Source organism: Xiphophorus couchianus, chromosome 11 (genome assembly GCF_001444195.1).
Source record: "Xiphophorus couchianus chromosome 11, X_couchianus-1.0, whole genome shotgun sequence".
Lineage (NCBI taxonomy): Eukaryota > Metazoa > Chordata > Actinopteri > Cyprinodontiformes > Poeciliidae > Xiphophorus > Xiphophorus couchianus.
This window is the reverse complement of record NC_040238.1, coordinates 7692406-7705787: the sequence shown is the minus strand read 5'-3', so window position 1 is coordinate 7705787 and position 13382 is coordinate 7692406. Positions and strand designations below refer to the sequence as shown.

General features: G+C 41.2%; 1 protein-coding gene across 1 annotated transcript in view; it reads left to right on the top strand.

Annotated features, from left to right (window-relative positions):
- cep162 (centrosomal protein 162) overlaps positions 1 to 12406 on the top strand; it is a 32952-nt gene extending 20546 nt beyond the window's left edge. Inside the window, exons 13-25 of the mRNA XM_028032566.1 lie at positions 1816 to 1928; positions 2033 to 2132; positions 2213 to 2339; positions 2497 to 2663; positions 3977 to 4081; positions 4168 to 4404; positions 4639 to 4857; positions 5231 to 5528; positions 6712 to 6844; positions 8308 to 8449; positions 8534 to 8632; positions 9780 to 9914; positions 10176 to 12406. Of these exons, the coding sequence (XP_027888367.1) occupies positions 1816 to 1928; positions 2033 to 2132; positions 2213 to 2339; positions 2497 to 2663; positions 3977 to 4081; positions 4168 to 4404; positions 4639 to 4857; positions 5231 to 5528; positions 6712 to 6844; positions 8308 to 8449; positions 8534 to 8632; positions 9780 to 9914; positions 10176 to 10379 (2079 nt within the window). The 3' untranslated portion in view covers positions 10380 to 12406. The remainder of the gene's footprint in view (positions 1 to 1815; positions 1929 to 2032; positions 2133 to 2212; positions 2340 to 2496; positions 2664 to 3976; positions 4082 to 4167; positions 4405 to 4638; positions 4858 to 5230; positions 5529 to 6711; positions 6845 to 8307; positions 8450 to 8533; positions 8633 to 9779; positions 9915 to 10175) is intronic.
- The last annotated feature ends 976 nt before the right edge of the window (positions 12407 to 13382 follow it).

Here is a 13382-nt window from a genome sequence, read left to right as displayed (position 1 = left end):
AGAAAGAACTTTCAGACCCCTCCATTTCAGACCCATGGAGGGGTCTGAAATTTTCATCTTAGGTCCACTGTGAGAGACATACCGGTAATCTAAAAAATAAAAGAATCCGGAAAACACAACATATAATTTTTTTAAGAATGTATTTCTGTGTTACTGCTGCAAATAAGTATTTGAACACTTGCCAATCAGCAAAAATTCTGGACTTCAAAGATCTGTTTGTCCACCTCTAAAAAGTCCACCTCCTCTTATTCAAAATTAGAAGCACTTGTTTAGGTTGTTAGCTGCATGAAGACTCCTGTCCACTCCACACAATCAGTAAGACTCCAATTACTAACATGGCTAAGACCAAAGAGCTGTCCAAAGACACAAGAGACTAAATTGAAGACCAACACAAGGCTGTAAAGGGCTACAGGGCAATTGCCAAGCAGCTTGCTAAAAAAAGATCAACTGTTGGAGCAATTATTAGAAAATGGAAGAAGCTAAACATGATTGTCAATCTCCCTTGGACTGGGGCTCCATGCAAGATGTCACCTCGTGGCGTATCACCTAAGGAAGGTGAGGAATCAGCCCAGAACTACATGGGAGGAGCTGGTCAATGACCTGAAGAGAGCTGGCACCACTGTTTTCAAGGTTATTGTGGATAATACGTGGTTTAAAATTATTCATGGCACGGAAGATTCCCCTGCTTAAATCAGCACACGTCTAGGCCCGTCTTAAGTTTGTCCATGACAAGGCCTGTCACAATAATCAATAAATCAATTAATCATACAATAAATTAAAATAAGCTCAATAATTTCCATTGATTTATCACTTTCTCTTTTTCTCTCTTTCTACCAAAAACGGGATGATTTCATAATTTATTTTGTTGTTTCTGTTGTGTTCTTGTATTCTTTTGTGATTACCATTATATTAGTTGAAAATGATCTCAAAACAACAATATTATCGTTCATCGCAAAAGCCTCTGGGACAATGCATCATCCAGCAAAATTTGTTATTGTGACAGACCTACCCTTGACCATTTTGATGATCGAGAGGAATCATGGGAGGAAGTTATGCATGGGAGAAAGTGGTCAGATGAGACCAAAATAGAACTTTTTGATCTTAAGGTGCATGCACACCAAAAGCGTTTTGAGCGTCAGGCGTGTCTGGTTTACATTCAAAGTATAAGTAGAGGTTCATTGAGGACCGTTGCGGTGCGTTTCGAGTGTCTAGCATGGCGAGATTTGAACAGTTTGGAGCGTTTTGAGTGTTTAAAGCGTCAAGAGCGTTCAACACGTATCAATGACTAGAGCTGACGCTTCTGACGCGCCCTCGACATGCCTCCACATAGACTTTGAACGTAAACCAGACGCGCAAAACGCTAGGTGTAGAACAAGATTTCAAGCTTCTGCATTCAAAGTGCGCATACGTCAAACTTAAAGCGTTGGATGCATTTTTGACGCGCATAACACTTTTGGTATGAACGCACCATTAATTCCACTCTCTGTGTTTGGGGGATGAAGAAAAACACTATCGCTACTGTGAAGCATGGGGGTGGAAACATCATGCTTTGGGGGTGTTTTTTTGCACACGTGACAGGACGACTGCACTGTATTAAGAAGAGGATGACCGGGGTATTGCAAGAATTTGGGGAACAACCTCCTTCGCTCAGTTGGAGGATTGAGGATGGGCCATGGCTTGATCTTCCAACATGACAATGACCTGAACCACACAGCCAGGATATGTGCTTCGGAGCCCTACAAAGTGGCTCCGTAAGCATATGAAGGTTCTGGAGTGGCCTATCCAGTGTGTAGTAAAACTGAATGTGTCTTACAGGAAAATGAGAAGCTGTATGTAGAGATGAAGGCTGAGCACAGCAGGAGTAAAGCCAATCAGGACGCCATGTTAAATGAGAACCAGGAGCTGCTCAGCCAGCTGGCTGTCACCAGGTAACTGTTTGCCCAGCAGAGCAGTGAGCTGTGAGAGCTTTTATCTCTTATTTTTGTCAAATGTTTTTTCTCACGAAAATGTTTGTGATTTCCATCTTCATCAGGGAGCAGCTGAGAAGAAGCTCCAGGCCTGTGAGCAACGTGTGTGCAATGGATCACACTAAACGCATCTCTGACTTGTTGGCTCAAATCAACACCCACCAGGTTTCTAACGTTGTGGATAAAGTGTTTCTGTGGTGCTGGTCTCAGTCATCTTCCATATTATAATGTGTGTGTGTGTGCAGCAGAACGAGGCCAGACTATGTGAGGAGAACAGCAGGCTGGAGCAGGAGAAGCAGTCCCTGCAGGTGGAGCTGCAGCTGATAAAACAGGAGCAGCAGTTGGCCAAAGCGCAGGCCTTCTCCATCTCAGGTCACAGCAGCTCATGGCTGGACTTTGTACTAACATGGCTGCCTTCTTCAGTCCTAAACTTGTTCACATGATGAACATCTGCATCACCTGATTCAAGCCCTGGGTCTCCTGGAGCTGAGAGTCCTTCCAGACAGACTGCTGTTTTGATGTGTTTCAGGGGGAGATGAGATGTCTGAGCTGCAGAGCCTGCAGCAGCAGCACAGGGAGGAGGTGGCAGCTTTCAAGAGTAAGCTGCAGTGGTTTGCAGAGAACCAGGAGCTGCTGGACAGAGATGCTGGCCGGCTAAAAGCAGCAACAGCTGAGATAGTCCAACTCAAAGAACAGGTGGGGATTTTCCCTCATGCTGCATGTTTACGAAATGAACACCAAAGTGTGGAAGGATTTTGTCTTTAGTTTGGGAGCAGCAAATGTAAGATTCCATGGAGATAAAAGGTTTTTGTCTCTGAGCTGAGACTAAGATGGACTTCTTCCCTGCAGGTGTGACTCCTCATAAAGACTATGTTAGACTATGTTCAAACTGTAAGGTTGTGTTTTCTTGTTTGGAGTTATAGTATCATCAGACATTCAGTTGAAATTGAATCCAAGTATGTATACACAAATAATACATGACTGCATGCCGATTTATTTTGGAAAATATTTGAGTCTCTCTTTGTCTTGGGTGTAATAATTAGATAGCATTTGACCTAAAGTCATTTTAATTAACTTTTTACCTTTCTCTACATAGAAAGTACACTTTAATCTTTGGTTCTGTTTCGTTTGTTTCTCTCCTCTATCTTCTCAAGCCTCCAGTTGGTCATGTCTCATCAGAACCTGGCCACTGACCCAGGTTCTGATTTTACTGGAGGTTTCTTCATGCTAGATGATAGTTTTTTTCTGTTGCTACATGTGTGCTGAGTATGAGGGATTACTGTAAAATCAATGAGACAACAGAAGGGATTGTACTGTCTCTATGTACTTCAGGACTGAATGCTCCTCATGAAGCTTTCACTCAGTGACTAAATTTTCTGCTAGGCTTCTTTAAACAGAAACTTTTAAAAACTATGAATAATGAGCTGAACTTGATGTGTTATTTGATAAATAGGATCAATTGGGATCTATGTGTGATTGGACTGAATGGCCTTTGTTATATAGTTCTTGACACTTGACTCTGTTGTGAATCAGTCCAATACTGTATATATAAACTGAATTGAAAATTGAATTGGAATGAATTCTCCCACCAATGTTTTCCTTTTTGTAACTACTAGCTGGCTTCTGGTGTAAATCTGATAGGATATTTGACCTCTCGGGAATGGTAGAGGTCATTGAAATAGTTTGGTTGGTGACACAGGCTGAGGTCTTAAGCTCAACTGCTGAGGAAAGAGTTAGAAAAATCTCTTAAATTAACAAATAAAAAGTAGTGAAGAGAGTTATTTTAAAGGCAAAACCTTCATGGAAATACTTTAGGTTTTAATGGATCATTTCTCTGGATTGTGACCTTCAGGAACTGTTATAGCTGCAATAGCTGAAAAAGAACTGTTCAAATGAACCATTTAAACAAAACGAAACTGTTCTATTAGCCATAACTCAAGTCGAGTTTGCAGAATGTCAACTCCAGTCTAGCATTGCAAGCAGTGACTAGAAGCTTGTTTTTGTTCCAGGTGGAAAACCTGAAGAGGGAAGTAGGCAAAAGAAGCAGCGATGTGCAGAGAAAGGCCAGAGACAGACCTGCAGACACAAAGAAAATGCAGGATCTGCAGCGGCAGGTTCCTCCAGACCAAACACATTAATCAGACTAGCCAACTCACTTTTATGCATCTGCAGTACAGCTAACTGCTCCTGTACTCACCAGGTGAAGGAATTGGAGCAGATCCTGAGAAGCAGGAACCCAAACTCTCTACCAGCCCTCATCTATGCTGCAGCCACGGCCGCTGGCGGGGAGGTCACCTCCAGCGGGACGCACCCTCCCAGCACAGTCAACGTTCTTCTGGAGCGCAGGATTCAGCAGCTGGAATCTGAGCTGGAAAGTCACGATCAAGAGGCCAAGCGAACCCTGAGGGCCATAGAGCAACAGTTCCACCAGATTAAGGTCACAGCTGCAGCTGCAACATGAGAAAATCTATGACACCTACCTCTGTCACTTTTAGATGCTTATTTATAAACCTTTATTTATACATGAAAATTCTCTTGACACACTTTATTGGCTCATTTACAACTCATTCATCACAACAAATAACATAAAAAGAAAATTATTAGTTTGATGCAAGAAAGTGTCAGGAAAAGGACCAGCACATGCTGAGTATTTGTGTGTTGTGTTCTGTAGCTGCGTTACGAGCAACAGATATGTGAACTGGAGCAGCAGCTGGAACAAAGACAGCCGCCCGCAGCAGCGGCCACGGTGGCGGAGGCAGGGTCAGATGCATGGATATCTAAATGTCAGGGTCTGGAAAAGGAGCTGCGGCAGATAAAGGACAGACACCAGCAGAAAGACAAACATCTGCAGGACCAGATAGAGTCTCTGCAGCAGCAGCTCAAACACAAGGTCAGCCTGGGTGACTGTAGCTGAAGAAAAGCAGTTGGCTATGGTGCTTCACACTTCAGCAACAGGGTCAATGACATCATACAGTTATTGGTTATGCAATAAACATATTTTGTCAAATGGCTTCATCAAAATTATCAAGCAAATATACATCAGAATTGTATATAATATACTTTAGTTACTTTATTTATAGAGCCTTTCGGCTGTTTCACCATTGAACTATTAGGAAGTCTATTGTGAAATCATATAATAGATCAATTATACATGTTTGGTTCTGGATTCAGACCAGAACCAGAAGAGCTGAAAGGTCTGGGATCTTTAATGTATTGTAGTCCTAATCTCTTCAGTGATTGATAAACTAACTAACTTCTCCCAGGCACAGCCGAGTCCAGGGCGACACCAGCGCCAAGCTGAGGTGGCGTTAGGAGGCCAGATCAAGTGGCTGAACCAGGAGCTGGCCACTAAGAGCCGCACCATTCAGGAGCTGAGCCGGATGGTAGAGAGGCTGCAGAGGGAGCCCAGGAGCATGCCGTCTATGCCCTGCCAGCGATCAGAGAGCCATTCAGCAGAGAGCAGAGCTCAGGAATCTGCTGCTGCAGCAGATGGCAGCACACAGGCAGGAAGGTTTCCTGCAGTTCAGTATGAGAAGACCTACCAGCCGTCTGTGTTCACAGGTCTGACTCTGCTCTGCATCACTTCATATAGTTGGTCATACTGATCAGCAACTAGAAGCCAAACTAACCCCCCTCTCAACTTCTTTTTTTTGCTCTCCCCTCCCCCCTCGTACCTACCCTTCCTTGCCCCCCTATCCCCTTCTCGCTCTTTGGTATGCTCTACCCTCCTCACTCTGACTAAAAGTGCGGATGACTAAAAGTTTCCGGTACTCTCAAATCCAAAATTTGTCAGCACTCTTACGGCCATAATCATCCACTCCCGTGAGTTGTGAAGTTCTGCTGAAGAAACACAGTTTTGACACATTCTGACAACGTGTCTCTCCGTTGGTGAGAAAAAGTCCTGTAAACACCGTTACGCATGAGGGTGCACAGAGCCTGACTTTGACACAGCAAAGTAAGGCGTGTCATTGCGCGTGGTTACGCATGCAGCTGGTGGATTCATGTCAAAATAAACCCCAAATGCCTTATATCCTTATAACAGGACACATGTTGGCTACACATCGGTGGCTTTAGATTTAGTTTCCGAGTTGACCAGACAGAAATATTCCAGAAAAAGAATACAGGCCTGTCAAAATGAGCTCAAGTCGCTCTCGGGATATTATTGGCTCGGAAAAAGACATTTCATAACATTATTGGTCGAATGCGGTGTCAATCAAAGGAGGGGGGCTCAAGGCTACCCAATAAAAGCGTCAGAATGGACACGGGCAGAGTTTAAACTCTTAAATCTCAGCTCCGGAAAATACAATGGAAAAACGGCACGCGGGCGTTTTGGTGCGGGTTAAGGGGTTAACTAATAATTGATTAGAAAATTAATTATTTAATTGATCCATCCATTTTCAACACGCTTATCCCTAGTGGGGTCGTGAAGTGTGCTGGTGCCTATCTCTAGCGGTCAACGGGGGAGAGGAGGGGTCACCCTCAACAAGTCGGCAGTCCATTGTAGGGCAACATAAGCTACCTGATGTTTTACTTTACTGAGGCAGTAGAAGTCATGAGGTCAGTCTGCTTTTGACCGGTAAACCTTTTATGAATGCAAAAGCAAGAAACCCCCACTTGATGACTTTGTGTTTCTGTGTTTGTTATGATGTAAAACACTTTGAAATGCCTTGTTGCTGAAATGTGCTATACAAATAAAATTTGATTGATTGACTTCGCGTCTGGTGGATGTCCCTCCTGCTGTCAGGAAGCCATGTCTCTGAGCTGCAGCAAGAGAACGAGGCTCTGAGTCGGCGTGTGGAACTGTTCCAGCTGCAGAGTGAGCAGAAGAAGGAGGAACTGAAGGCCAACGCTGTTCAGGCAAAGGAGGAGCTATTCAGGTCTGTACATCTGAATCAACTTACTGACACTACAGGGGCCTCATGGAAGAAAGAGCGCACAGTTTTCACACTAAAAAGTGTCTTACGGACAAATTTAGAAAAGTGCAGCGAACAAAAAAATTCAGATGTATAAAGTATTGCGTACATACACACCTTTCCCTTATAAATTCCAATTTGTGGGAAATTCCTCCTTGTGCTGCTGATCTGCCCTTCACATATGTAAATTAGTATAAATACCCTGAATGTATAAATGTTATATAAATGTATAAATAAATGTTAGTATAAATACCCTGAATTATTGCTTCACTATGTGAAGCAATAACCACGGCAACAGTCTTTGCTTGTATCAGTATTTAAAATAATAATTATTATATATTTTATGTAAAAGGGTTTTTAAGGCACATAATATCATCTCACAAAAATTAAAAATAATATATTTTAAAGAAAAAATTCCAAAATAAAGGTAAATGCTTGTTTGTACAGCAGAGCGTTCAGTCAGGATTTAAAGAAAGACAACGTCCCAGAGAGTCCTTTGCGGTGTTTGGGGAATAAATAGAATATTTTAATAATATTCTATGTATTAGAATAAATAGTGGATGTTTACTCTAAACAGAGGAATTGTGTATAAGTTGCCCATTTACATAATGGAGATGCTTTCTAGTCATAAAGCTGGGATGGCTCAACTGTCTGACCTGCCAGCAGTTCCAGCTGCACTGGTAACGCACGGCTCCATGTTAGTTCTGCGCTAATAAACACTAATAAACCATTATCAACATTTCCCAGCAGATCGATGTGGTCTCTGAACAAACACTCCCTCCGAATCGATCTGTTGGCAATGTTCTTCAGTTCCAAAATGTCCCAAATTACACAGCACACCTTTGTGCATCTACACGTGATCAATGTCTACAGATCTTGTTCACCTTACAAATAATAAAACCTGACCTGCTTGGAGTTAAACTGTGGATCTGACTCAGTTTTTTTTTTTTTTTTACTGACACTACAGGGGCGTGATGTATGAAAGAGTGTGCAGCTTTACAAATAACAAGCTTTTCTTGCACTTTGGTGCGCAGATCAATTACATCTTTATGTGAAAAAACTGAGAAAATTTACTATTTACATTCAAGTGAGATTTTCACATCCTTTTATTTTGTGTGTGCCTGTTATTGTCTGATTCAATTTTATCGTTTATTTTTAAAATCATGAGAAACAATGGATTTGATGTTTCTTGGTCTAAAAAACACTGAATGGAGTTAGATTTCAGTGTATTCAGTGTTGATGATGGTTTACTAGGTTTTTGGTGAGTTTTAGCACTTTGTAGTTTATTGTCCACAAAAAAAGCCGCACATTTTCACGGCAGGTAAAAAGTTCACCTGTAAAATATGGCGCCGCACCGTTTTTGTACTTTATACACGAGGCCCAAGATCACCCCTGTGATTAAACAACAATTGAATGGGATTTTGCAGGCTGAAAGAAGAATTTGCAGAGCAGCTCTCCTGTGTGAAGGCTGAACACCTCAGGGTGCTGAAGCATCTGCAAGCCACCCATGCCCTGGAGCACTCATCCTCCAAGGTTTCAGAACTGAGCAATAAGCTCAACAACCAGGAGGTACAGGTTCACTCACCCACTGGCCTGAAGTTAGTTCCAAGGTGAAAATCCATTCCATTGCTTCAGCTCTCCATCTTCTCTCAGATAGCAATGAAACGCCTGCAGCAGCAGCTGAAGGAGCTGCAGGAATGTAAAGAGGCTCTCTCCATCTCCAGGCGCAGAGAAGAAGCTCTGCAGAAGCAGGTGAGCAGCTTCTACCAATCCCCTGCTCCTCAATACCCTTTTAAAATAGTGCTTTAAAATTAGTACTTATACCTCACCAACTTCCTCATATTACAGCTCCAAAACTTAATGTATTTTCATTTATTTTTAATATTTTGTACAGTTAATCTCAGTAGATTCTGTCCATTTGTAGTCAGCACCTTGTAAAGCCACATTTAGCTGCAGTTCTTTCTGCAGTTCTGTTTCTTTACCAGCTTTGGACATCTGCTGAACACCTGCAGCATCTCCATAAAAAAAGTTTACGTGGCTGCCGCACATTTTCACGGCAGGTAAAAACTTTGCGTATATTCAAAATATGGCGCCGCACAGTAGCTTATCTCTTTTATTGAGGGGTTTGTGTGTTCACAGTGTTTCTCATCTGATCTACATTATATTCCCAAAAGTATTTGATCACACATCCAAAATATCGGAATCAGGTGTTCCAATCACTTCCATGGCCACAGGGGTATAAAATCATGCGCCTAAGCAATGGAACCCCATGACTTTATGGACCTTGCTTTGTGCTCTGGTGCACAGAGTCTGGTGTGGATGAGCTTGACTGCCCTGCACACGGTCCTGACCTCAAACTTTGGGATGAATTAGAGCAGAGACTGAGAGTCAGGTCTTCTTGTCTAACAATAATTTCCTGGCTTCTTGTGACCTCTCAAATGTGCTTTTGGAAGAATGGTCAAAAATCCCCATAAACTCTCCTAAACCTTGTGGACAGCCTTCCCAGAAGTTCTAGCTACGAAGGGTTTACCAACGCCACATTGAACCTTATGGATTAGAAATGAGATGTCACTTAAGCTGAGTCAAGGCAGGTGAGACTCACCTGCCTTGACTCGCATATTGGCAATATAGTGTATTTCCATGTTTGCTGTATTTTTTAATTTTTACATTGGTTTTCTATTTGCCACACTTCCACCTTTATTCTCTTCTATTTGCCACATTTTCACAAATTATTGTTGGTAATCAAGACCTGCATCAGTGTTTGGCTTGTGTAATTCTTAATAATTATGATCAATAATTTATTAAGGAAATTCTTAACTACTGTTCAACCTTACAATCAAGTCAGGACTTCACCTTCTTACTTACTCTATGCTTACTCTAATGTTCTGCTCATGCTTAGTTAACCAAACTGCTGCAGGAGCTGAAGGAAGCTAAAGAAGCTCAGAGCTCTGAGGTGAAACTTCTGAGCAGTCTGGAGAGGAAGATCATTAGCATGGAGCTCAGACATGAGCATAGAAAGAAGGAGCTGCGGCAGGTACCACAACACACACTTTATCTGGTAGATGCTGACTTGTTTCTCTGCTGGCGCTCCAAGCTGCCATGATAGGCAACACACCTGAGAGATAATGCACCGAGACCGTACTGCTGCTTTGTTCCTGTCATTTCTAAAGACAAAAGCAGGATGAATAACAGCAGCTGACAATAGAAATTCAAACTGGATACAGAAACATTGTTCCATGATTCTTTAATATATGCAGTTATTAGCTGGAGGTCTGGATGTGACCTGTCTTTGCAGGTTATTGCCGAAACGTTTCAGATGTCAACAGAAGACCTGCAGTCAGAGGTGGAGCGGTGGCGGCGCCTGGCTCAGGACAAGAGCAGCGAGCTGGACACTTTCCGCTCAGAGCTGGACTCCATACTGGACATCCTGAGACATCTGCAGAAACACGGAGCGGTCCTCCCCGCTCTCAAACCTGGGCGTACAGCCTGTCTCCTGTAGAGTACCATGGAATCTGTTAGCATGGAAACTTCACCCTGCAGAGTTTGCACTGTAATGTTAGCCAGCACATAGACGACACTGTCCTGTTCTCAGATCAGTGCTTCTAACAGACAGGCATTTTCAGATTTTTGCATCTAATTTATTATTAAAAAAAAAAAAATTAATATATAGTGTGCATGCACTAACGTGTATGCACCCTGTTGCGGTTACTCCTCTCATTGTTTTCTTTTTAAAATATTTTAAATAATTTTTCAATTATTTTATTTTACCACTTTAATTATTTTAATTAGTCTGTTTATTGGTGAATTATCACCCAACGTAAAGTTTTTTTTCTGTGCTGAAAATTGTTGAATACCATGTCTTCAGTACAATTAGACATAACCTTGTCTAATAAGTGCTTAATATGTAAAAGATCTAAATTAAACTTCATAACACTCCAGTGAAGTATCAGTTTCTTAAATCCCCATTTTCTGCTTCTTTTGCTGAAATAAAGCAGTTTTTTTCACACTTTACTGTGAAGCTCAAACACAACACAATGATTAAACATGTTCTAGTCTAAAATCTTTGTTCAGTATTCTGAGGCGTTAAAAGAAAATTTACATAATCGCTCCATTTTTCTCTTCTGTCACTGAGATAAAGCTACTTTTCCTACCTTTGCGCTAACTGCACTGAGGCAGACCGCGATTGTACTGCTTAGAGGTGGCCTAGTGGAAAAGTGCCTTTAGAGATGCTTCATGACCCTGAAAATTTCTCTATGGAAACTGAAGAAATGGTGACAAGTGATGGGCAGATGAGGCCTCACTTGGTGTGTGGCACATTTCCCAAACTCTGTCGACACTGTGCTGAGACTGTGTTGCTTTGTCACTTACAGTAACATCTGCTGGATTTAGAAAGTCATTGCAGGCAAATTCAATAAAGACTGGAGTGTTAAGTGGTTCATGCCCCTCATGCCGGGGCACGATAATGCCTCAGCATTGTAGAAGAGCTCCGGTTACAGTACGAAACAAAACCTGGGAGCAAATCCGACATTTTTCACCTTCGATATAAATAAAATATCCCATGGAAAGGAATTTGAATAATTCAAAAGAAAACTTATCAAAAGTGGAAATGAGGATGGAATAATTATTTTCTGTGATAAGATCAAAAATGATCAAACACGGGAGAAAACTTCCTCTTCCTCTGTTGATTCATAACACTGGTATTCAAATACGAACCAAAAGCCAATGCAAAGAACACAAAGTATCTTAACTTCATGGTTTGGAAGGGTTATTAAACCAGTCGCTTGATCCGTCCATGGCTGTCATTGAGGCACTTCATGATAAGAGTGATGTTCAGTCACTTTTTCAGTCATTGATGTTTCCAAATTTTTTTATGTGACTCCTGCCAGTGAGTAGGATTGTGTTTTTCTCCTACTCCAGGATTTTCTTTGCAGAAGTAAATCTATATATTTACTTTTGTGTAGTGGGGTGTAAAAGGCACCTCTGGTTGTCCATGGGATCCCAAGGGATTTCTCTAGAATCTAGAGAAATCTAGAGTCTAGATACTGAGCGGATCTCTCGTCTCCTGACCCTATTGTAGGATAGCTGTTGCTGATGTTACATTGTTCCAGTGACAAAAATGAATCTACTCTGTACTGAGTGTCTTTTACACTGATTTTCATTTTGTGTAATTGTAGGGGGGTGGATATTACCGGCTGTATTTCTCTTTTGTTATAATTACACAAAATAACTTTAATTTTGGTTATTTGTATTGTTCCTACCTGACTGTAACACCTTTGAAAACTCTGTCATTGTTTTAACTGTGTGACTTTAAGACCAGGGCACCCCTCCTCTTCATTTCTCCTTCTGTTGTATTGTAATTAAATTGTCTGCGTCTCTTAGCCCTTCCCTTTTGAGATGTTGTCCTGTGCATCCAGTTTCTTTATAGATTGATTAAGTTTGAATTTGTTATCACAATTGTAATATTGTGTAATATTCCTTAATGTGAATATTTAAGTGAACTAACAATAGTAAAGTAGGAGAAATTAACTTTTGTCTTGCTATATACTTTTTAAATTATTGATCACTTTAAATTGTCCTCAGGTCTGAGTGTTTCCATGCATCTTGGTCCTGAGTGTTACCCTGTGATAAACTGGTGAACGTGTCCTGATATATCAAGTCTAATGGCTGCTGCAGATAATCACTTCTTAGAGAAGAATGAAATTTGAAATAAGGCAATTGCATATATTTATTGCCATTTAATATTATTATTAAATGGCAAAACCTATACACACAGTACACTCAAAGATGTGACCTTTATTTTGAAAAGAACGTCTGTCCAGAAATCCTCTTAGCAGATTAAACTTTAGAAAGGAAAATGCCAGTGCAATGGAAGACAAGGTTTGTATATTGAAGCAATTAAGTGTGAATTAACACAGCACTGCTATGTGGGATATTATGATTCCATGATGGGAAAGGCAAACTCAACACATTTGTCGGAGGATGAGAAAGATGACACTGAGACTATATTTTGTGGAGGAAAAAATGGTTCATCCTTCATCTCTTTTTTCGGCACTTTTCTTTCAGGTGAGTTCGTGACTGAATTGAGGCGCACACAAATGTAGCACACAAAATAAAAGATGAAGCAACTATTATGATTGTGTAATACCTTCTGTTTAGTACAATAGCTCCTATGCACACGTATGACTATTATATAATAGTTGCCTGCTGTTGCATCCCATGGGTTGGTTTCACCTGGAGTGGCAGAAAACATTGAAATCATTGTTCTTGGTGTGCATTGCACACGGTATCCCATGGACAATGCAATGAACCAGGTTTCATTGCTGCTCATTTTTGTGTTGTGTGTGTTTTGTTGTGGGGCTGTGGCAGGCTGCATTGACATAAAATCAGTTTCATCTGACTGCAATTACCTAAAAAAAAAAAAAGTATATTACAGAACTATCTTGAATAGTAATTTAAGATATCTGCCAGATATTATGGCTAAGAAATCAAAATATTTTCAGTT